Source organism: Myodes glareolus, chromosome 17 (genome assembly GCF_982192425.1).
Source record: "Myodes glareolus chromosome 17, mMyoGla1.1, whole genome shotgun sequence".
NCBI lineage: Eukaryota > Metazoa > Chordata > Mammalia > Rodentia > Cricetidae > Myodes > Myodes glareolus.
Window position 1 is genome coordinate 1,377,613 of NC_142042.1, and position 24,142 is coordinate 1,401,754.

The 24,142-nt window shown below is 41.2% G+C and overlaps 1 protein-coding gene across 7 annotated transcripts in view; it reads left to right on the plus strand.

The window, feature by feature from the left end:
* Lrrc7 (leucine rich repeat containing 7) overlaps window positions 1-24,142 on the plus strand; it is a 464,597-nt gene that overhangs the window by 422,881 nt on the left and 17,574 nt on the right. For 6 of the 7 annotated variants that reach the window (XM_085677493.2, XM_048453499.3, XM_087897452.1 and 3 more), the window contains one exon: window positions 12,455-12,529. In XM_085677493.2, the coding sequence (XP_085533619.1) occupies window positions 12,455-12,529 (75 nt within the window). The remainder of the gene's footprint in view (window positions 1-12,454; window positions 12,530-24,142) is intronic. The other variant, XM_087897454.1, reaches the window with a different exon arrangement.

Consider the following 24,142-nt stretch of genomic DNA (forward strand, 5'->3'; position numbering starts at 1 on the left):
AGCACTAAACGTATCTCATTGTCGATGCTGTTGCGGTCAGTTCCAAAGGCTGATGGGTGTGAAAGAATGTGCACACTGGTAAGAAGCAGGGAGAGCATGGAGAAGTCCCCGAACAGAAGGCAGGAGTCGGTGAGCAAACAGGCACTGAGCTGCTCAGGGCACGGAAGTTGTCAGCTAAGTTCTGACTTGTATGAGATTCCTGCGGTAATCACCTCAGACAAGCCCAGACGTTCACCTAGCCTTTAGATGGACTTGGGATTAACTCTCACATGACAAGCCATTTCACACAGGACTGGAGTGTTTGGAGCAGCATCTGAAGCAAAGTTGACTTCCCTCCAAGACCCAAGGTGATACTGAGTAAATATAGTCCCTGGGGATAAAGGAATCCATGTGATTAAGTCTGCAGCTGACACTGTCAAAACAATATTTAGTGTATGTGTGTATATATATATATATATATATATATATATATATATATATATATAAAGTCAATGCAAAACTTTGGAAAACTACTTTATGTGTTTATCAGGAGAAAGTGGTGGGCCACGGAGTGTGAATGGCCTTTTATGAAACCCACCTCTTCCCTCTCAGTTAAGGGGATAGAAACTGTGGTCCAGCTGATCAGAGAGAAACACTGCTGTCACAGTAGCAAGATGCTGTTTAGATGAAAGATTTCAACCCAATAAATCAATGACAATGCAGTAAAAAGCAAATATTCTTTATTAACAATGATGTGTCAGGCACTGTAAAAAGCTTATTTTGTGTGTAACCTCGTGTGATCTTTAGCATCAGGTAGAACTGTCATCACCATGTTACTGAGTCCCAGAGGGATTCACTAACACAGCCAAGGTCGTTTAGCTAATCCGTGACAGACAAAACCTGAAACCAAATTGATCTGACTCCAGATCTTTTCCTTTTAATAAGCTCTAACACACCCTTCCAACTGCAGATGCTACTTAGCGGCAGAGTGTGTGATGAGCTCGAGACCCGTGGTGTTGAAACACGTGCGCTCTTCTAATATTGAGAGTATTATAGATCCCCTAATTAGTCAAAATCCTCACATTTGCTTCAACAAACCCATGGAAGTCGGAATACTTCCTCCACTGGCCCTCAGTAATCAGGAACCTACAGTAGACGGAGGACTGCTGATCAGTTCTGTAACTCGTGCACTGAGGTATCCTTAGCGATTCTGTCAAGGAAAGAAACGCGCTATGCTTGTACTAAAACACTCACACTGATTCGTGATTGCGAAATCCAAGGAATTTCCCACTGTGAGTTCCGCTAAAGACTGTGAGAAACAGAGCACCAGAGTAATAGACAAATGATGCCAGGCTTTGCAACCATTCATAAAGCAACCCCAGGTCCTTTGAAAGATCTGATGAAACATTCAAAGCTCATCACTAGGGACTAACTCATTCCTTGCTCCACTGGATGAGAGGACTAACTGCCTAGAATTTAATGTTTTCTCAGGGAAACATGCACTGAGATCTGGCCGCTGTCTGACAGGAGAGCTTTGTCGTAGACCCAGGTTGCCCACGGGGGCTTACAAGAGGAGACAGCCATAGGGAGTCACTTACTCTCCATAGTTCCTCAAATGTCAAAGCTAGGCCAACACCACGGAGTTCAGTCATTTTTCCACCTTGGGAAATCTGAATGTCACCTCAGAAGTGATGGGAGAAATGAATCCTTGTTTATTTGTTTGTTTGTTTGTTTGTTTGTTTGTTTTAATTTGATACAGGCAAAAGTCCAAGCCCTGGGAAGAATGTTGAAAAATAAAAAGCAGTCGCCAGTGAACTTTAAGTAAATGTCATAGGGTCTCAGGGTTGTCATCAAGTTATTTTCAGATGATTGCTTCTAGATGCCGAGATGAGCTGCAGCCCCTCTCACCCTGTCTTCCATCCCTGGAAGCAATAAGGCTTTTCCTTTTGTGTAGATACTGGTATTGCTTTGAGTTAAGGTTTTCATAAGGTCAATATTAAAAGAAGAAAGGTAGGCACAAAAGTAGACATTTTTCAGACACCTTTACCCCAGGATATCAATACCAGAGACATCTGTGGTGACACACACACACACACAAAAATATTTTTCTTATCCTCATGTTATTGGATGATTCATAAGCTTGTTTATTAATCACAAATACATGCTTTTAAATTCTGAAAGAAAATAAAACAGTCCGTGTGTTTCTCATGTCTTCGTGGATATGAAAAACACAGCAACAAATATATCTGTCTGGAGCTTCTCATCGCGTGTGATTTATACTTACATAAATATTCATCCACACAGAACACGTTCCTCTCTTCCCTTTGTGTAAGTGCCAGATAGATATGATTTATTGTCTATATTCATAAATTCATTTTGTAATATAATTTACATATCTGCCCCGCTTTTACTTCTACTTCAAGACGAAGTGATTATGGAATGGTTTTGGAGACGCTATCAGTTAAGTTGAAAAGAATAATGAAGAGAGAGGGATAGATTTCTTGGCGCTTATTAACTCAATTTTGAATGGCATTTATTAGAAAGAGGTTGAAACGGACAGTATTTCATGTGTAAACTCGAATTCTTTAAGAGGAGGGTTAAGCATGTGTTATTTACAACACACTCCCAGTTATGTCTCAATCCATTGCAACTTGAGGTTATTGCGGGACAGTAAAATAAAACATAAGGATTTTTTTAAAAAAATAAAAAGTGAATTATTGCCCATTTCCTTCAGTGTCTCAATACTGGGTGGGAAGCTCTGACACTCTTGGCTAAAAGTTAGTCCTTATGATCAATAGGATACCTGTGGGTGGGACTCCTGTCAAGCTTTACCAAAGAGCAAGTGATGCCTGTTAACCTATTGGAAAATGTCGGCATCTACACACTTAAACATTAAGAACATGTAGATTCTGATTTAGGAAAACAACCAACATCACTTGGTGCAGTCTCAGTTCTTGGGAAAACATACAAAGGCGTGCAGGTAAAAAGAAAAAAAAAGTGACTAAAAAGTAGCATATTAGGATCTTACAGAGACTATTCAGCAATTAAGAGCACTGGCTGCTTTTGCATAGAACCAAGCTTAGTTCCCAGCTCACAGCCACCTGGAGCTTCAGTCCCAGGGATCCAGCACCCTCTTGCGGCCTCCACAAGAACTGCATGCATGTTGGACGCGTTCTCATATTCAGACAACGGCAGTACTCAGGAAGCTGAGGCAGGGGGTCTTCACAAGCTCAAGCCCAGACAGCTTAGGGTACGGATTGAATTTGAGGGCAGCCGGGGCTACACAGCAAGACCCTGTCTCAAACTCCACCACCACCAAGGGTTTTTATGTTCAGCTGTGCTACCAAGGACACTTATATTATTGACGTTCTCTCTGACGCCCCTTGCTGGCTAGCTAGCATGGAACAAATTCAGCCTAAAAATAGAATGGCAAAGGATTTCCAGACTTTACTTTCAAGTTTGTTTCTATTCATTGAAAAATGTCAGATACTTACTATCAAAACTCAAACACACTTTAAAGCCACTCCTAAATCATGTCTTACACAATTCTAAGAACTGACATCTGCCCCCAAAAAGGGGAGCTGCTGAGAGCCTGGGCACAGGAGGTATGCAGACTCCACCACACTCTGTTTATAGAGTGACCCCATTTTAGGCTGTGTTCCAGAAACTCATAATGTTCAGGCCTCCTACTTAAAAAGACATTAAACAATGTAGAATATTCGGAACAATTATGAAACCTTATTACTAAAACTAGAACATAATGAATGAATAGAAAGTAATCATAGTAAGTTCTCTGCATACAGCAATATTAGCATTTCATTCAAATAATATTTGTGATATGCGTGATATATTCATATGCTCTGTTTTCCCTCATTTTTCCTTGAAGTTCTGTGCTAGGGGAGCTGGTGTTTTGTCTCCTGCCCCTGTCTTCCAAAGAGTCACTGGGAAACAAAGTCTGTGTGTCATGCTGAACCTTGCAGTCTGTGCTTGTCTGTCAGAGTCTAAGATGGGGATCTTTGTCATCACTCTTGGGTGGAATCTGCCAGGGAGCTGAGGAAGCAGGGAGGTTGGGGAAGGAGAGTGTGTCGGTAGATTCTGGTCCCACAGGCTGTTCTGAGGGCTGTTGCAGATCCATCACTAGCCCCAGAGCTGTCAGGCTGTCCTGAGCGACAGGCATCACTAGAGAGAAGGGTGCAACTCCCACATTTTCCGAAAGGGAGATTGCAGGTCAAGGGTGGTTTTCTAACCCTCAGGAACTTCCTGTAGAACTCCCAGGGGAGCCACTAGTCAGGAAATGGAGTCGGGATAGATCTCTACCAAGGTGTTGTCAATGAGATTCTTTTGTTTATTTGTTTTATTGTTCTTATTGAGGTATATATTTTTGAACCCCACCCCCCCTAAAAAAAAAACAGAAAGAAAAAAGAAAAAAGCAGTTTGTAAAACCAAGTATTTATAGGAAGGCACATACTTCTGGAGCAAACACCCTGGGAATTTTCTTAAAGCCAAGTGTGAACTTTAATGAAAACCAAACATGAGCCAAGTGAACACCAAATACATTCTCACTGTTTGTGGCTTTGCTCCAATTCATCAAAAAAGCTCTTGGGAGCCAACAAGATGGCTTAGTGGTCAAAAGACGCTTGCCTCTGCCTGATGACCTGAGTTCAGTCCCCAGCACCCACGTGGGAGAAGGAGAAAATCACCTCTCACGAGCTGTCCTCTGGCTTCCGTGTGCACTATACTCACTGTGGTACATTCACAAGTCATGTACACAAATTAATTAATGTAAAAAAAGATAGAGTCAAAAAAAGGAAAGATCTGAAGGACGTCGTCATCTTTAACATGACATTTTCCATTTTCCCTGAAATGATTTACATAAATTCAACATAAAGTGCTAGAAATATACTCAACAGCTAACCAATACAGTTATTCTTTATTTCAAATATATGTAAATTGTATATAAGTTTAAAATGAAACCAAGATTAAACTAAGAAACAATAGTTAAGCAACAATAAATGCAAAATACCAAATTATACACGTATATATCATCACCTTTCCAATGTCAGTAAAGCACATGCTTGTACATGCTCTTAGAGACTAATAGAAAGAACTGTGACTCCTACTTGAAATCTCTATCAAACTCAGACTAGATTCTTTGTCACCATTATTTCACCAATGAGAACATTAATAATCAACTCCCTTTGGTGTTGAGTTAAATGGTGAAGTGGGGAAAGAAATTCCTATCTAATTTTTAATTTCCTTCTTTGCTTACGGACACCCTCTACTCGACTGAGAGTGACTAATTAGGTCTAGTTCGTAGATTTGGTGTTTTGGTTTCCTTTCCAGTAACTAAAAGTACCCTGACTGAGCAATTTAAGGAAGGAATGGTTTATTTTTGACTTACAGTTCCAGGGGGATGTAGTCCATCACAGCAGGGCAGGTAGTGCCATGGGAAGCCAGCAGGTCCCATTGCATGGAGGTAAGGAAGTAGGGTGAACAAGAAAGTGGGGACAGACTGTAAGATCTCAAGGCTGCCCTCCCCTCCCCTTTACCTTCTCCAGCAAGGCTCCACCTCCTAAACTCTAGGATGGAGAGGTTCCATTACGTTCCCAAACAGGGCCCCTAGCTGGAGACCAGTGTTGAAGCCTCTGAGTCTCTGCAGGGCATTTCTCACTCAAGCCAACACTTGGGAAATGGTTCCCTTATGACAGGAAAGTTACACAAATCTATAAATTACACGGGGTCAAATGGCTAGGTTCAGCGCCCTGAAGGTGACCGTCTCAGATTCGTAACTGAGTGCAATCTGTAGGACAAGAGGCCCAAGGACCATTTTTGCTGACTCTTCTGTGAGTTCTGTTGGGTGTGAGCTGCACCCATTGGCTTACCAGGGCCAGGACATGTACCTGACCTGACTGGTGGTCCTTCAGACAAATTCTCAGTCCTAGATGTGTAAGCCAGAGAGCTCTTTTTTCTTTGACCTATAACTTTTATAAAAGCTGTACATGTAGTAAGTGAAAACAGTTGCTTTTCAAATTTCATGTACTCCAGGATGTGAAGCTAGAGATGTGATTAGAACATTAGTTGGTAGAACGCTTGCCTAACGTGCTTGTCCTGAGCTCTGTTTTCAACACTGCCTAAATCTGTTGTGGTGGTATACACCTGGAACCCCAAAGCATGGGAAGTGGGGGTTGGTGGGTCAAAAGCTCAAGGTCACCCTCAGCTATGTAGTAGGTTTGAGTCCAGCTGTGGATAAAACAGATCCTGTCCCCAAAACAGCATGCAAATATAGACTAGAACTGAAAAAGAAGACAGAAAATTGCACTCTCAAACATTGTGTTGAGAGCCTCTTCACCCAAGAGCACCAGGGATTCTCAACTGTGGTGTCTATGAGATAATTGTCGTCAGACATTTTGACCTCTTGATTTCAATGTCACTTCTAAGAAATATCTCTAGAATGGTCTCGCTACACAGCAATGCATAAACTGTTCAAACGTTATTAAACCTACAAGAAACATGACTTGATTTTTATATAACTTATGAAAAACGTTTTCTCACCACCAAAAATTTAACTTAAGTGAAAAGAAAGTTTAACTAAATTCATCACTTTCCAGTTCATGATTTTGAAATGATGCATACGGTCCAAAAATAGCACATTAACGGGGCTTTGGGGGAGTCTGTAGGGGTGATAGGTGGAACCTACACACTACCACTATTTTAGGAAGAGCCTAGAGGAGAAGCCACAGTCACCTCTATTTATCTCCTGTCTTTTGTAGTTTCGGGAACCACTAGAGGCTTAGACAGAATCAGTAACCTGTGCGAAGCTAAACAGTCCAGATTTCTACCACTGCCAAGGTTTCATAGCACACATCAGCTGTGCAGGACACAAAGAGTAACACTAGTGGATGCCACCCCTGCCCCATCTCCCTAGAAGTCAGACATCTGGGCCAGACATAGCTCTTAGTAGATACTGTGTCATAGCAATAAGAGAAGCAACTATTATAAAGATGACCAGAAAGGAGAATTACTTTAGACACCTAGAAAATGTATGACAGAGATTCAAACTAAAGTTGTACAATTGGCTATTGTCCTATCCTGGGAGGAGAGACATGTGCAGTCTGGTCTTTGGAGTAGTCTCATTCTACCCTCTTTTATCAGTCTAAAAACCTTTTAGTGCACAAATAAAAATAAAGGACTACTTAGAGCACCACAATATAAGCAACTTATTCAATTTTTCTCTGAGGCCACTTTTAGAAATGATAGACCGGCTCATAGAATATTCCCCAGACTGTGGTCTTTTGGGGAACTGGAATAGAAGAGCTAAAACGGCACCTGATTTGGGCGGTTGTGTGATTATGTGTTTAATTTTAGCAATTGTTCCAGGAATCCCATTGCAGTCTCACAGATCATCACCTGAGAGGCTCAGAGGGATGTTTTCGCCGTTGTGTGTTTTTTAGTGAAAATTTCGAGCTGAAATCAGTTTCCTCTGGTATTTTCTCAGGGGTCTGAAAGGGCTGGTTCTAGCTCAGAGTTTGAGAGCCCCATCTCTTGTGGCTGGAGGGTATGACAGAGAGCGAGAGTGAGGTTCGTGGTCATATTGTATCTTTAGTCTGGAAACAATGAGAGATGAATTCTGGCATTCAGTCAGCTTCTTACTTTCTTACTTTTCTTTTCTTTTCTTTTATTTATTCTGGAACTGACCCCTGCTTATGAAATGGTGCTGCCCACATATAGAGTCTTGTTTTCTCAGTTAACCTCTCTGAAAATACTCTCACAGACCGGCCTAGGGGTGTGTCTCCAAATGATTCTCATTCCAGTCAACTTTACATCAAAGATTAATCACCAGTTTTTTTTTATTATTATTATTATTATGTTTATGTTTATTATGTTTATTTGTTGTGTGTGTGTGTGTGTGTCTATGCACCTGCACAAGTGTGTGTGCACTGTGACACACACGCAGAGGTCAGAGAGCAATCTTAGAAGTTGGTTCTCTCCTACCATGTGAGTCTAGGGATCAAACTCAGGTTGTGGACCTGATAGCAGACACCTTTACCAATGAGTCATTACGCTGGATCCCATCACAACCTTTTATTTTAAACTTCGCTGTTTGGGGAGAAGCACCCTATTCGGCTGCTGGTGACCTTCCTTTTTTCTCTTCCCTTTCCTTTTTTTCCATCCCCTATCTTGGCGTCCTCTCTTCTTAGTTCTAACGGCCATGGAACAAATCTCTTTCCTTGCTCCACATAAATTCTTCTGTTACTAAAGGAGCAGATTGTTCAAAGTCTAAGACCTGACACATAACGATTAACTTTAAGAGAGTTGATCATCACACAATATCATGATGTCTTTGTTTTTGGAGTGTCCATTACAGCCATTACAGAGGCTGTACTGCAGAGTGATCTAACTTTGCTTCTAGAAGCCTTGATATAAGTAAATCTAGGTTGCCATGAAGCTAGTACTTAATCCTTCTCTGGAGAGAAGGCAGTGTCCCCTGAAACGCTATGGCACATCCAGTTCTCTTTGCTACTTTAATGAGTCATTTTCCCTCTGGAAACTCTCTCTGAACTTTTATACTTAAAGGAAGACATGAAAGACTATATTCTAAAATATATGATGTAAAAATAAAATATTCTGAATTGTAACATATATAAGTAACATATATAATTTTTACTTGTGATATGGTCTTCTTAGAAACCATTTCCAAGTAGTAACTAAAGGTAATACTTTTGGTAATTTAAAAAGAGGTATTTCATGCATTGAGGTTGCAGGTACCTTAAGGCTAGTTCTATTTTTGTGTCTACGTTGACAATAGCTGAGATTGTCACAGTCATTCACCTTCATCATTAAGAAAACCATATAAAGTTCTGTTCTCCTCAAAGTTAGAATGTGAAGTGCTGGCCTTGCAGACTTAACTTGGTAACTCCTTGGATGGTATTCAGAGGCTAGATAACCAGAATAGTTCAGATCTTAACACTGAGAAATCTCAACTCAACCATTTTGCAAAAGTGTTTGTGAAAAGCAAATGCTATCATAAGCCTGTTTATGGACGCGTCTTGAAGATCATATAACTTGCAAATAGACAAATTTTAATACAGGACAGAAATATAGAGGCTGGAAAGATGTCTTAGTCGTTGAGATCACATACTGCTTGCAGAGGACCCAAGTTCAGGTCCCAGCATCTATATCAGGTGGCTCACAATCACCTGCAACTCAAGCTTCAGGAAGATCTGATACTCCAAGTCTCTGAGAGCTCTTGAACTCATGTGAACATACCACATTCAGATCACACACACACAATTAAAACTATGTGATAACAGGTCATGTCAAGTGGAGTAGCCAGCGGGCCCTAACAGGATTAGCAATGTCAAACATCTACATGGTCTCTGATACATGACTCTTTGGGATCTAAGTAATTATCACATACACCCAAACGTTAATATCTACAAAGAACAAGGATTCCATCTTTGGAAAGAACTTTATAGCACCCATTGTATCACTCTGCTCTGAGACAGCATTTAGCATCTAGGAGGAGTACCAAGTTAAACCATGTGTCTGAGTCACTAGGGAACCACAGAGAAGTCACTAGGTGAGAGACATTAGTCAAACGTAGTCTGAGATGCCATAAACTAGAGAAGAGTCTGCCAGGCATATGAAGAACTGCCGATTCTGTCTTGGAACAACAATAAAAAGAGTTTCCGGAAGTCGTCAAGAACTGGAAAGCTCCCCAGACAGAACCTAGGTCCTTTATGGCCAATAGCCAGTGATTAAAGCCATTGTCACAATGAGCCACCACAAGGAGTCCACAGATGTGGCAAAAAGAACTTTCCAGCACGCCTTTCCGACGTATGAAAAGCTAATCCCTTTACCTGTGGGATTCAAGTAAAGAGGGCAAACGTTGGACTTTAATATGCTCGCTGAGATGAGTAACTTTCGGCCAGTGAATCTAGGAATGACCTCAATGTGGGCTTTGCTGGATAAAAGATATTCAAATGTAGCTCAGCCTTAAGACCTTCAAAAACTATAGTAGTAGTTATTGATCATCTATGGAATTTTCTACTGTCCCATGTGCATCCGCCCACTTAAGACATCTCTCTCTTTGTGCCATTTCATACACATTTCACTAGTGAAGAAACATAATGTATCTAAAAATGAACTTGTCAGCTTTTAAACATTACACACAGAAGGCTAACTCCAGAGCAGTGTTGGCTATAGCTACAGTGTGCCAGACAGAAAATGTGATTCCCCAAATGTGACCACACTCTAATTTCCAGGACCCATTAACATAGCATGTTCCATAGCAAAGGGGACTTGGAATACGTAATGGCTGCGAACCTTGAGACAGGACTACCCTAGGTTATCCAGATGGGTCCTTGGAGGTGGGACATTTCCCCCGGCTGTGGTGAGAGGAAGAGATGGTCTATGCTCTCGTTGAAGAAAGAAGCAAGGAGGAGGGCATCAGCCAAGAATCTGCACATCCCTAGAAGATGTTCTAGAAAGGATGAGAAAGTGAGTTCTCAACAAGAGGACCCTTGGAAGTATTCAGTTCTATCAATGTCTTCATTCTGGAACCATGACAGCCAGGTCAGAACCCAGTACTGTGAGGTCATCAGCTTGGCAGTGTTTTCAGTCACTAAATCTTTGGGGATTTGTTACAGCTGCAGTAAAACGTCAAATATACATTGTTCAATACAGAAGAGATGTGGGGTGACGGGAAAAGGTCCCTTCCTGGGGTGAAATGCATGTGGCTGTTGCTTCAGATGCCGGGATATTAGTGTACTTTCTAATGTACTGTTTGATAGTTTGCGACATATCTTCATGTCCCCTCACATGTCAGGATCTGAACATGCCCAAATCCTCTCAGCACACCAATGAGTTGCTAAAGCACCAACCGAATGGCTTGCTGTGTTCCCAAACCTTAGGAGATACGATTTTTTTTTTACCAGAAAGAATATTGTTCATGTAATTTTTTTAATGCAAGAGTCTAATAATGTCAAAATACTCTCTCAAGTCTCAGAACAAAGGGAGCTGTTGAAAGATGACATGTTGTCACTGTTTTTATCTCTGATCGATCCCACTGTCACGGAGGCTCAGATCGGCTTGGATTGATTTAGAATCTTTTCCAAGCAGTGGAGAACTGAGGCACTGGGATCCTGAGGCAGTCTTAGGGCAACAGCACACAAATACAAATACAAATACAAATACAAATACAAATACAAATACAAATACAAATACAAATACAAAACTGGTATCACAAGGCACCCTCGTGGATCACTGGTTTCCCTAATGTGGTCATATGCTGGGAATCGGACACAAAGAGAGAAGGGAGCTATAGCAATGAAAACATCTTAGTCTGTGAAATATATTGACTGGAAATAAATAGCAAAGCTTTAGGAAAAAGCAATAAAGGCCTTAGAAAGCTCAAGCCTCCGTAAAAGTCAACTTGATAGCAAACCCACAGAACAGTGATTGAATCCTGTAGTCATGATGCCACTTCTGATATTAAGCATGTTGCAGATGCCAACTTCCCATTCTCCAAGCAGCCAGGTTCTGCGCTGTGAGAGCTCCGGTGTTGTGGATGTGGATGTATAACTTAGCCCCTATGGTTTGGATTTATGCAAACCTTATTAAACTGTCGCTGCATGGAAAGCCGAATAGAGGCGATCAGGGTCACCTGAGTGGCAGTCGCTGGAGGCAACCAGAGACATGGTGGCTTGTTTGGGACAATACCATCATTCTGCCTGTCACAGCACGGTAGGAGAGAGGGAGGCTTCCAAAGGGTGCTAACTAAAATCAGTAGCAGTCCCCCGGATAGATGGTACATGCAGGCTGCCAGACCAAGGGGGAGATGACTGCAGGGTCTGAGTTTGTCATCACAATGCAGATGCCTGCTGTGATCAGGGGAGCCAGGACTGCCTTTCATCCCCCTGTCTTTTCTATCAAAATATTCCACTTTACAACTAACTTTGCCAAAGCTGTTTTTGTTATTGTTGAGGGCTTTGTTTGCTTAGTTAGTTGGTTTGATTGATCTTTCATCAGTTTGTTTGCTTGCTCACTACTGAGATAAGGTCTCACCCTGCACCCCAGCCTGCCTGGAACTCACTATGTAGCCCTACTTGTCTCAAATTCATATCAATCCTCCTGCCTCAGCTTCCTGATTGCTGGGATTACAGCCTGTACCAGTAGTTATAGCAAATTCAGAATTTATACAAAAAGGCATTTCTATTGATGGCTGTGAGGTTGGTATATAAATTGCAATTGTACTTTATAAAAGACAGGGTAATCTTCACATTAAATGTGGCTTTTATTAGACTTGACTGTAGAGCAGTTGTAGTTAAATACTATAACCCTTGTAAAGCTTACTTGTGTAAACTGTGATTTTTTTAAAAGCTGTTTTTACTGTTTTCTATATGAATGGAAATGTATTTAAGTGCACCTACTTGTTGGGGATAAACTCCTAACCTATGTCACTTCTGACTTATAGGGTATCTTTGTTACTAGGGTTCAGCCTGATGGACCAGCATCCAACCTACTACAGCCCGGGGATAAGATCCTTCAGGTAAGACGAACAAAAACTGGCATGCAGGGTTGGGGACTTGAATCTAACACTGACAATAAATGTCACCTACTTGCCACTGTGGGTTTAAAGCCCTATCTGCCATGAGTAGTGTCTGTCATGGCCACGCCATTTTGTAAAAAACTCTTCCATTTTAATTGAATAATAACTATTCCTGAAAGTAAATAATTTGGTGGCTAGAACCAAAGTAACTTATTCTAGATTCTTGCCCTACATACAGGGTAACAGAATCCCTCACCTGTATAACAAGGGTCCAGCACTTTACCATGTGGGCCTGAACGCTCCTCAGAGCCCCACTATGCTGCTATCTGTGGCCTTAATAGTCCTTCTAGCAAAACTTTTACCCAAAAGGACAGTCCACCTCAGTTCCCAAACCCAAAACCTTTCACTGAACGCCTGACAAGCTCTCAGTACGTGGCAGTATCCTGCACATTACTGTTGCACTGAATGGAGTTACACAGTAATACAAGAGTGTACATACATGTAAACACATGAGCCTGCGTGGTTACAAACTAAAGGTAAGCACGATTGCCTGTGAGGGGCGTCTGTGTGACTTTACACGCGTTCACAAGAGTGAACTTATTTCTATTTGAAGGCTGTAACACACAGTTGTCGCTCTCTCTTCTCCTGTCCAGAACACAAGTTAAGCTTTTTGGTTTGGTTTGGTTTGGTGTTTTCCAAGACCGGGTTTCTCTGTAGCTTTGGAACCTGTCCTGGAACTAATTCTTGTAGACCAGGCTGGCCCTGAACGCACAGAGATTCACCTGCCTCTGCCTCCCAAGTGCTGGGATTAAAGGCGTGCACCACCACCGCCTGGCTCACAAGTAAGCTTTTTAAATGTCATGTGGAGAAAGGTTTTCTCAAACTTAAAACTGTACATATAATCAGAAAAGAATCACTGAATTAAACAGTTAAACATGCACTTGGCTTAAAATTATCCATTTGATTCTCTTTTCCTTCTCCCCAAATTTAACTGCCACATAAGAGGTGTTTAATTATCTCCCACGCTATGTGAAAGACCTTGAAGGAGACCCAGTGTGCTCAAAATTAAATGATTTAGCAGAAACTCTCATTATATAAATGATGGAACTGCCTGAAATTGCTAGTGCTTGGCTCAGGCAGCCCAAGAACAAGGCACATGGGAAAGGAAACTTGGTCCTCAGCTCTGTGCCCTTCCCCTGCTTACACTCCTGCTCTTCTCTTCCCCCACTGCACTTCAGAGGAATCTCAGAATTTGAAGGAAAAAAAAGGGCGTAGCCAATTAATTTCCGATCTCTGAGCTAGTAGGACGGCAGATTGGGTAGATTCACCTTCTACAGCTTCAGACCAGGTGACAGGCTCCCCGCTACCCGTGCCCAAGTTAGAAAAACGACTTGTCGTCTGCTCAGGTTAAAAAGAAAGAACCACCTCATTCCGTGGAGAAGAAGATACTCATGTCTCCTAATAGGATGAGCATGTGTTCTTTCCTGTGAAATTCTGCCGCTGAACGTGGGGCAGGAGGAAAAATGTGTGGCATTTCGAATCCTGAGATTTACACCCCGGCTGCCAAGTACACAGAGTGGGCTCCTAGAAAAAGAGGTGGGAAGGAATTATGAGTCAGTGAACAAGAGGCAAGAGCGTGGCTAAATCTCTCCTCTCCACCAACGACATCAGAGGTGTGACATTTCGTTTCCCCTTTAAAATTCCTTCCACAGTCCACTGTCAGAAAAGGGGGGGGGGACACATAGACCTTACAGCTTTGCTCATAGTAACTAAAAATCAAAAGTGGCCAATTGCAGTCTCTAGAAAAAAAAGAGACTAATTCTTTGATGGTTGTCAATGTCATAAGCGAGAAAGTAAGCAATATTCTTGATTTATTTTAATGCCTTTGAACCCTTAAGAACACTGGGAAATGGCTCTGTTACCAATCACAAAGTTGATCACTTGGATTTTGTACTTGGACAAATACATTTACAAGGCTTAATAACAATGGAAATCCTGAGAAATATAAATAAACAGAAGAAAAGTGTAACGAACAACCATCCTGAGCACTGAGGTTACTGGGTTTGACAGAAAAGAACAAAGGAGGCACAAGAAAGCAAAGAGAAGCTACTCCCAGGCTCCCAAGCCAAAATGTACCAGATCTGCTCTATCTTTCCTTTCCTGTGACTCTATTTTATGCATGTGTGTAAGTCTGTGCAATACATCTGTGCATGTTTGTAACATGTATGTGTGTAGTGTGCAGTGTGTGGTGCATGTGTGTGACATATGTGACCCATGTGCATGTGTGTAGTGTGTTTGAGATACACGTGTGTAACATATGTGTACGTGACCTATGCGTATGTGTGTGACATGTGTAATATATTTGTATATATGTTGGCTATGAGCAAAAGGCCAGAGCAACATCAAGCATCTTTGCATACCTTTCTCCACCCTAGTTTTTGAGATGAAATTTCTCATCGAGTCTGAGTCACCAGCTGACTGGACTGAATGGCCAGTGAGCCCCAGGGATCTTTGTGTCTTTGCCCTTCTCCATCAGAACTAGGGTTACAGACATGTGCTTCCCTGGCTTCTCTGTGGTTGCCTGGAATCCAGACTCAGGTTTCTGTGTTGTTATAGGCACTTTACCAACCGAGCCACCTCCCAGCTCTACATGACTCTGCCTACCACTGCCTTTTCCTGCTTTGAGAGGAGCAGCTGGTTTGAGTTACAGGAAGATGTGTGCTTGAGGAGAGGGTGCTCATGTAAACACATTTGCCTGACTTTTCTATATTTTACATTTGTTTGCCCAGTATAGATACACTACAATGGATGAGTGTGTTAAAATGACTCAGTCTATGCTGCTTTAAAACACCGCAGAGAGAACTCTTTGATCAAAGGGTTGGCCCTTTGCACCTTACCTGGAATAATTTATAGAAGGAAAGACAAAGAACTGAAATTACATAAATCATTTAAAAAAATTAGATTGAACCCTGTGCATTGCTGATCTGTAACCATTATCCAAATGGCAGTTTTGTTGTTTTCACAGCTACTGCTCTTTCTTCTTTGCAATGTTCTTCCTACTTGGGAAAAAAAAAAAAACTTCAACCGAATTCATTGCATGCCCTGCAATCCTAGATGTAGCTGTGCACAGAGAGACAGCCATTGGCTGAAGTTGCTTTGTTGAAAAGATGAGTAGATTGGGGAAAATTACACTTGCTACTGAGCAATAGAGTTCACAACTACAGCCTAACACTTGGGTGCTTTCTGCTCTGCTCTGCCCTGCCCCCATCCCCATTTACACAGTCCTAACTTGGGCAGAAGAGAAGTACATAACTTATAGAAAATTCACAATAGCATCTATATTTTACCAGTTACTAAACCTCATTATTTTTTCCAACATAAGTCTTATCAATGTGTTGCCCTATTGAAGATAATTGCAGTTTCTTATACTGTCTATTTACTCTATAATCAATTAGTGATAAGTACTCCTGGTCCAAGTCTGTATTTCTTTTCTCTCCTTCCTTCCTTCCTTCCTTCCTTCCTTCCTTCCTTCCTTCCTTCCTTCCTTCCTTCCTTCCTTTCTTCCTCTGTCCCTCCCTCCCTCCCTTCCTTCCTTCCTTTCTTTTTTCCTTTCTAGATAGGGTCTCATTTTGTCTCCCTTGGCTACTCTGGAACTCTATATATAGACTAGGCTAGCCTCAAACTCCTGGTTCAAGACTACATTTCTAAGAGACCAAAGTAAGATAATTAAGATAACAATAATATACACCAAGTATTTCGCTCCTTTTTGCTAATTTTCTGATTTTTACTTATTTATGTATGAGTGTTTTACCTCCATGTATGTATGTGTACCATGTGCGGGCCTGGTGCCTGTGGAATTGGATCCCCTGGGACTAGAGTTGCATATGGTCATGAGCCACTGTTTGAGAACTAAAACTCTTAACCACTGAGTCATCTCTCCAGCCCTTGTGCTAATCCTTAAAACTGTGGTTGAATTCATATGGAAATTTGAAGAGTAGTTGTCAACCACTGTATCTACCAGCAAACACTCGGGCTCTTTGCAGGTGTAATTAGGGTTATGTCTAATGCTTCAAATTGCTGTTAAAATTTGATCTGCACCAGACCTGTTACTGCCCTTCTCTCTGATGACTAACCGCTTGGCCCTATGGCCCATTCACTAGCGTCTTTTGAGTTGTTTGTGTTAGATGCTTCTCAGTCACTGCTGTGACAAAAGACGCGTTTGGTTTCAGCTTCAGAGGCTCTTGCCCAAGGTCCCTTAGCTTCGTTCTGAGACAAAGCATCATGATGAGGGCACACAGGAGAGTAGGGCAGCTCAATGTATATCCGACAGGAAGCTGAAGGAGATGAGAAGGAGAAGTCAGGGATAAGATGTCAAAAACACACTCACCTCTGACAGTGGCTGGCTTCTTCCAACCAACCCCCACCTTTTAGCCTCCACCAGTCCCCAATAAACCAAATTCCCAACATCCCTCCAGCATTTGGGGAATACTTCATTGTTGTATGGAGGCCGTTTATTTGTTTCCCGGCTACCCAGCAGCTCGGACCTGAAATAATCACACAGAAACTGTATTAATTAAATCACTGCTTGGCCTATTAGCTCTAACTTCTCATCGGCTAGCTCTTACATTTTAATTTAACCCATTTCTGGTAATCTGCATATCGCCATATGGCTGTGGCTTACCAAGTAAAGTTCCGTCTGGCTCTGACGGGACTACATGGCTTCTCTCTCACTCTGCCTCCTTCATCCCAGCAGTCAGTTTAGTTTTTCCCACCTACCTCTATTCCCTGTGCAGGCCCAAGAGAGTTTCTTTATTAGCCAGTGGTATTCACAGCATACAGAGGGAAATCCCTCATCACCTCATGTCCAAAGTGCAACACCAATATCAAAATGGTAGACAAGTCACACGTCATCTAAGGAGCTTGGAACTAAGGAGGCAAATGTATCCAGGTGCCCTGAAATGCTAAGAGCTTAGTTCTGTGATACATTCATGGGGGGTAAAGCAGGATTAAGACCATGAAGTGACTGAGAACAGGCTGTTTCTTGGTCACTCACAAGAAAAAATAAAAGCTCACATGGCGACTCTCCTCTTGCTACCTCACTGAGCCAGTGAAGAGCATGACGGAGCACTGGAGATCTTGGGGACCTCAAGACGTATGAAGAAGAGAAAAGGATCTTCTCCCCAGTGACAGAGCTCATCCCAGCTTCACACAGGGAGAAAGAATGAGCCAGGGCAGAGGGAGTGTAGGAAGAGGAGCACCCGTGGGAAAGACGCAGGGCAGGAACTTACAACAGAGTGGACACGGGGTACAATCAATGAAGGGAAAGCTAGAGAGACTCCTGAGTCCTTGGTTAGAGCTGTGGAGAACGAGACCCTTAAGGCATTGAATGTTCCCTACAGACTCGAAATATGCAAACATAGAGGCAAGCTGAAGTAGGTGGGACATAGTAACATACAACTTCAGAGCACAGAGTGGCAGGGTAACCATGGATTCTGCGGAAGTCTGACAAAATGTCTGTGGATGAGAAGATCTGGCTCTACAGATCTACGTTACTGGCAGTCACTAAAGAGACAGATTGTCCTTGTTGGAGTGAGGTTTTGTGTCTCTTTAATGACCCATGGGTATGATGAGGTAACAGAATCATCTTAAGTAAAGCTTGTTTACTCAGGAGCCTCCAGATATCATTAATAAAGTGTAAAGCAGATAAAATAAATAAAACTGCTTCCAAGAACCCATAGCTAATACAGCAAAGGCCCCACATGGAGTCCCATGTCAGTGAGGACTTATTTCACACTGGGAGTCTCTTACATAACCTTCCAGGACACCCAGAGGAAAGCCTTGAGCTCTAAGCACATCGCCAGAAGCAAAGCCACACAGCTTCCTGTACGGGGAGAAAGTGGAATTTTCGTTTTAAAAAACAGAAGAAACAGTATTCAGAAGTTCAAACCGCGTTAAGCCACTAGCTTTCTGGTAGTTCTTTTCAAATATCGTTGGTAAATGAGTTCTTTAGTCAAGTAAGTTGCAAAGCCAACTTAAGCCCTTCCTGTTTTCAGGATTTCACAAGGCACAAAGCTTCTTAGGAGAGTTTACCAAGCCTGAGCTTCCCAGCAGGCAGTCCGTGACCACCCCCACACAACGTGGAGTTAAGAAAGAAGCTGCACCAAAGCCCACATTTCTCTCAGCTCAGCAGGCTCACAGTCATTACCCTGAGTCATGAAGAAAGTGTAGGAGCATGTTCGTTTTTCTGAATTTTAAAAATTTCCCCCTAAAACACTATAAAAATCAGAAAGTGAAAAATATTTTCAAAGTTCAGATGAAGAGCTGCGTCCTTAAAGAGCTAGTTAGTTAGGTATGGTTTATCCTGGCTTTTAATTGAGAACCACAAATGTCAGAGACCCTGATATCAGGGGGACCACTAGCCACATCTTTCATTATTGTATATATTCCCAGAATGCTTTGCATGAAATAAATATTATTTAAAGACAATTTGATTAGAAAATAACTAAGCTGTTTTTAGAACACGCACGGTTTTATGTGCCAGAATCTAACCGGGTACGGCTGCTTACTTAGAAAGCCAGTCAGGCTTTCCAACGCTGCTCGGAGCTTAGCTGATGTGAAAATAATGTTAATTAAGCATGTATGTGGTGTCATTTAAATCACACAGTGCTGGAAGTGCCTGCAATTGGTAGACATTGCATAACCTGCTTGAGCACTTTCCACTGAGCAGGGCTGATTCTACTGATATATGTCCTTATTTGGAATATGGACTCATTGTGTAAAAAAATATTGAGTCAAACAACATATGTATAGTATAATAGGAAATATACCTAAGTCCCTGCTTTTTTTTCTTTACAAACTAGACATGCCCTGGTTACACAGCAGAAAGTGAAGAAAGACAGGAGGGTTTATTATCTAGCATTTGATACTAGATCTGGGGTAGAGTTCAGAGGTACTACTGCCCTTGCCCAGCCTGCCCAAGGTTTTGTGACAGATCCCATCACCATAACAAAAATAATAATAATGCAATGAACACTAGTCTGTCATTATTTGTTAATGGGAATGAAGTGAAACCTATGACCTCACACAGGCTAGACCAGCACTCTGCCACTTAGCTCCACCCCCAGACCTGAGTCTGACATTAGCAATGAAACAAGTCAACCCATCCACAAAGAATGCCCTCAGAATAGTCAATTTTCAGATGCCATAGCAAATGTAAAAGAATAGAATTCAGCTTCTTGAGAAGCTGTCTAGTAATCCACACATTCATTTGCTAAAGATTTAGCATTCATGATAGAAAGAAAGCCTCTCTAAAGTCAGAGGAAGCAACAGTCCTCAGACTTGTGTAGATCCTTAAGTCAGAAGAGAAATTCTTTTATTCTTTTAGTCTGTGTTTTTTTAATACCGGTAAATGCTGCTAGGATGTCGAGTTCTCTCACAAACAGCAACGTTTTTCATGAACAGTTTCAGAAATGAAGGTCTGTAGTTGAGATTTGTGGCAGAAAATGTTTCATAATTTTTCAGTCACCATGGTATTGATTCTATAGTGTATTCAATTGGAATCACCATGGTATTGATTATATAACATACAGAGTCAATATGGTATTGGTTATATTGTATATTCAGCTGGAGGTGATGTGATATTGATTATATAGTGCATTCAGTATTAAATGTAGCCCAACATTTAACAAGAATACTCTAGCAAGTGAAAACTCTAAAACGGGGTCAGGCATGGATCATTCCGGTAATCCCAACACGAAGCAGGTGGAGACAGGGAGAAGAGCTGAGTTCAAGGCCAGCCTGGCCTATACACACTGATGTCTCCAAAGAGAAAGGATGAATGGGGAAAAGGAAGGAAAAATAGAATCAACAGAAAAGATGAACCAATAAAACAAGGCAATTCTGAAATGGAAATTAATTCTAGGAAGTTAGTATGAAGCACAGTAATTATCTGTGATGGACTGCTTCCCAGGATGCCTAGCGGTCAGAGCTGGGCTCCATTAAGGATTGCCCACAGAGCTGGAGTTTGCTGGCTGTGCTTTTTCATTTTTCTTTATCCCACCAGTTGTAGGCATTCAAATTTTCAAGATACTGATACACAAATATGTATGCCCTGGCTCTTTAAGTGTTTTCTCCTCAAGATGTGTTTGAACTAACCAAAAGTACATGTCAAATCTCTAATCTGATTTCCCTTTTAATGTGTAAGAGGATCCACTGTCCTTGCCCTGTACAGCAGTTCGAATTCAGCACCAGTATGAAGGTTTAGAGTCTTCAGTTCCTTTGTCCTCTGGACAGTTTCTGCAGACAAACATCTATAACGCACACATTTAACAAAGGTTTTACCAGAAGGAAGCCAAAGAGAAACCCAGGAGAAAAAAAAAGGGGGATGAAAAACCATGTGTATTTTACAGTAAATTAATGTACTACATCCTCAATTGTGATTGGGCAGCAGATCTTACTTTTATTAACTGGGGATTTTTGTGTATGAATCATGACAAGGGAAGATTAAAAGCATTTTGCAGCACAGGAGATGTGAGATTAAATTAGGGACACTATCTTTTGGAAACAGCATAAAGACTATACTGGAATGGCCTTCCATATGTTCAAACCAGCTCCTGCTAGAAGCCTATGAATTACATATCTTCAAAGCATAATATTGTCTGAATACCACTTTTAAGATTGTCTCCTATTAACTTCACTGGAATTTAATAAGCATCACCTTTGTTTCTCACATTTCATTAACTTGCAGCTTCTTCAAAATTACACACATTTTATGTGAGTCCGGTAATGTTTATATAAAACATATATACATGCAACCAAATGTGACATTTGAAATGTTATCTGATTTAGCATTAATCCTTGTTATTATTTGCATTTATGTTGTGGGCATATTCAAATGTCACTCGTGTAAATGCTTCCTCTGTATTTATCTTTCAAAACATCATTGAATTTGTGTTCTGCAGTTGACACCGCCATAGAACAGCCTTCCTCTGGAACTGCAGACTCTCCAATGTACATACAAAACAACCACAACCCTGAAGGTTGTAGACTAAGGGTTTTCTCATCTTTATTTAAACATAAAAATCACAAATTCAGTGATCCCTTGAGACCCTATCTGAACTATCCAAGATGAAAGCAGGTATCCAATGCTTATCCAATGTCAAGCATTAGGATGGCCGAGTAGGTAAAGGTGCTTGGTGTCAAGCTTGATCCCAGAACTCACAGGGTGGAAAGAGAAAGCTCGCTTCCACAATTTTACAATCTATCATAAATTTATTACAATAAAACTGTAGTAAATTTAGAATGAAAGTTTTCTTAATGAATAGCTCAATTACTATTTAAAAAATAATCCATAACTCTGGGAATAGTGGCATATAACTCTAATCCCATGTATTTGTAGCAGGTGGAATATGAATTCAAAACTTCCCTGGGCTACATAGTTAGACCCTGTCTCAAAAAACAAAAATAGACTAATAAAATAACAACCTTTTTAGTTTGGTAAAACTAAAAAGAGCTACCACTTTTACAACATCCAGAAAAACTGTGTCAAAGCCAACTGTGCCAAAGTAGAATGTTAACTACTGTGGGGTAAGATACCTGCTTGCCAGCGCTAATCTCTAGTGGGATCTGTGTATCTAGGTCTCCATTAAGTACCTCCCTGTCTCCATTTACCCAGATCTCAAGATCTGTCTGTCTGTCTGTCTATCTCGTCTCTGTCTACCTCTCCAGAAAAGTTTTGATCAAATTTATGCAATGGCAGCCGAGGTGGGAAGAGAACACGTTCCAGAGGAAGTACAAGGGGGATAAGAAGGGAAAGGGTTGAATATGTTCATGACACAGTACACACATGAAATTTTCAAAGGATACTTTAAGTTTAAAATAAATGCTTAACATGTGGAACTACCTCTCTTCCCTTTGAAACTCTTCCCTGTCAACTTCCCAATCTCATTATCTTAGGTCTTAGCTCCAGTGCCTCCCACAATGCCCTGGTTGGTCAACTCACAACAAACATTTTTAATTAAAGAAGTGAGGAAGGAAGGTCATCATGGAAGGGATCAATCCTCTTTGAAGATCTCCCAATGAACACATCATTCAGATTCACACCTACTTATTTGACTACCCATCCCCTCAACAGTGACACTGCTGATTTTTCAGCACCAATACTTACACAGTGGATAGAATGGTGAACAACGTATGATTCACGGTCTCCAAATCCAGAAGTCCTTCACCCTGACACTTGGAAATATAAAAATATTGGACAATTCATTGAAAATTTTCAGAGGGTATTGGGTTCTTTGCAGAAACGTTCCATTATTAAATTGTAATTTTCTAACTAACATTTACCTTTTGTGGAAATAAAAGAGATAAAAACAGTGAAAAACATTTTAACATTTAAGTGAATGGTTAGTTAAAATATTAAAAACATTAAAAAGAGTAAGTATCCCCAGATTAAGTATGAGTGCACTGAAAATTGGAAAAGTCCAGCTAGGGAGCTGGCTCAACAGGCAGAATGTTTGCTGTGTAAGCACAGGGGCCTGAATTCGGATCCTCAGCACCCAGATAAAAGCCAGGCACAGCATCAAGTAATCCTAACACTCTAGAGGCAGAGACAAGAGGATCTATAAGGTTTTCTGACCAGCTGGTCTAGCTGAATCGGTGAGCATCAGGTTCAGTGAGTGACCCTGTCTCAAAAGGAAGGTAAAAAGCTATTGAGGAAGGTACATGATACCATCCTCTGGGCCTCCACATGCACATATGCAAACACATATACACTCATGAATACAGACATGTACATATGTGCACACATGCAAGAATACATATAGAACACACACTCACACACAAGCACACATAAACAAACATGCACGCACACACATGCATGCATGTCCGCACACACACACACACAAACACACACGCACACACACACAGAAAGTTACCCAGTGTCTATACATTGCAAAGCAGTCCAGTAAACTGTTTTTCCAAATGCAGTGTGTCTCATCCTGCAAGGGAGTAGTTATGTAGCTGTCAGTTACCAGGTGACAGAAATTTATTCCAAATTTCAATAATTCTGTGTTTTAATTTAGTCTTAATCTTTCAGAGGCATATAGGCCTACCTCTCCATTAAATTATGTGAAAACAATTCCAGTAAGACAGTTTGTTGTTTAATATAGAGAAAATCAAGGACCATGAGCACTCGTTACAAAGAAAAATGTACATTGTGTGACATAAATATCAACCAGTAGCCAGCTGGGTTCTGAAATTCCAACAGGCTAATTATGTTTTAAATGAATTTTGATGTCTTGCCCTGATGACCTTTACCTAGAACACTGCAGGCTTTCTTTTGTAACTAATATCACTGGGTTTCATTCCGAAGATGTTGATTCTTTGAACTAGGTTAAAAACCAATTTGTAACCAGGCAGTGGTGGCACAGGCCTTTAGTCCCAGCACTTGGAAGGCAGAGGAGGTAGGTAGATCTCACCAGCCTGGTCTACAGGGTGAGTTCCAAGACAGGCTCCAAAGCTACACAGAGAAACCCTGTCTCAGAAAAAAGAAAAAAGAACCACGGAAACTCTGGCATTTACTAACAGGGTTTTTTTTTTTAATTTAAAGAATATATA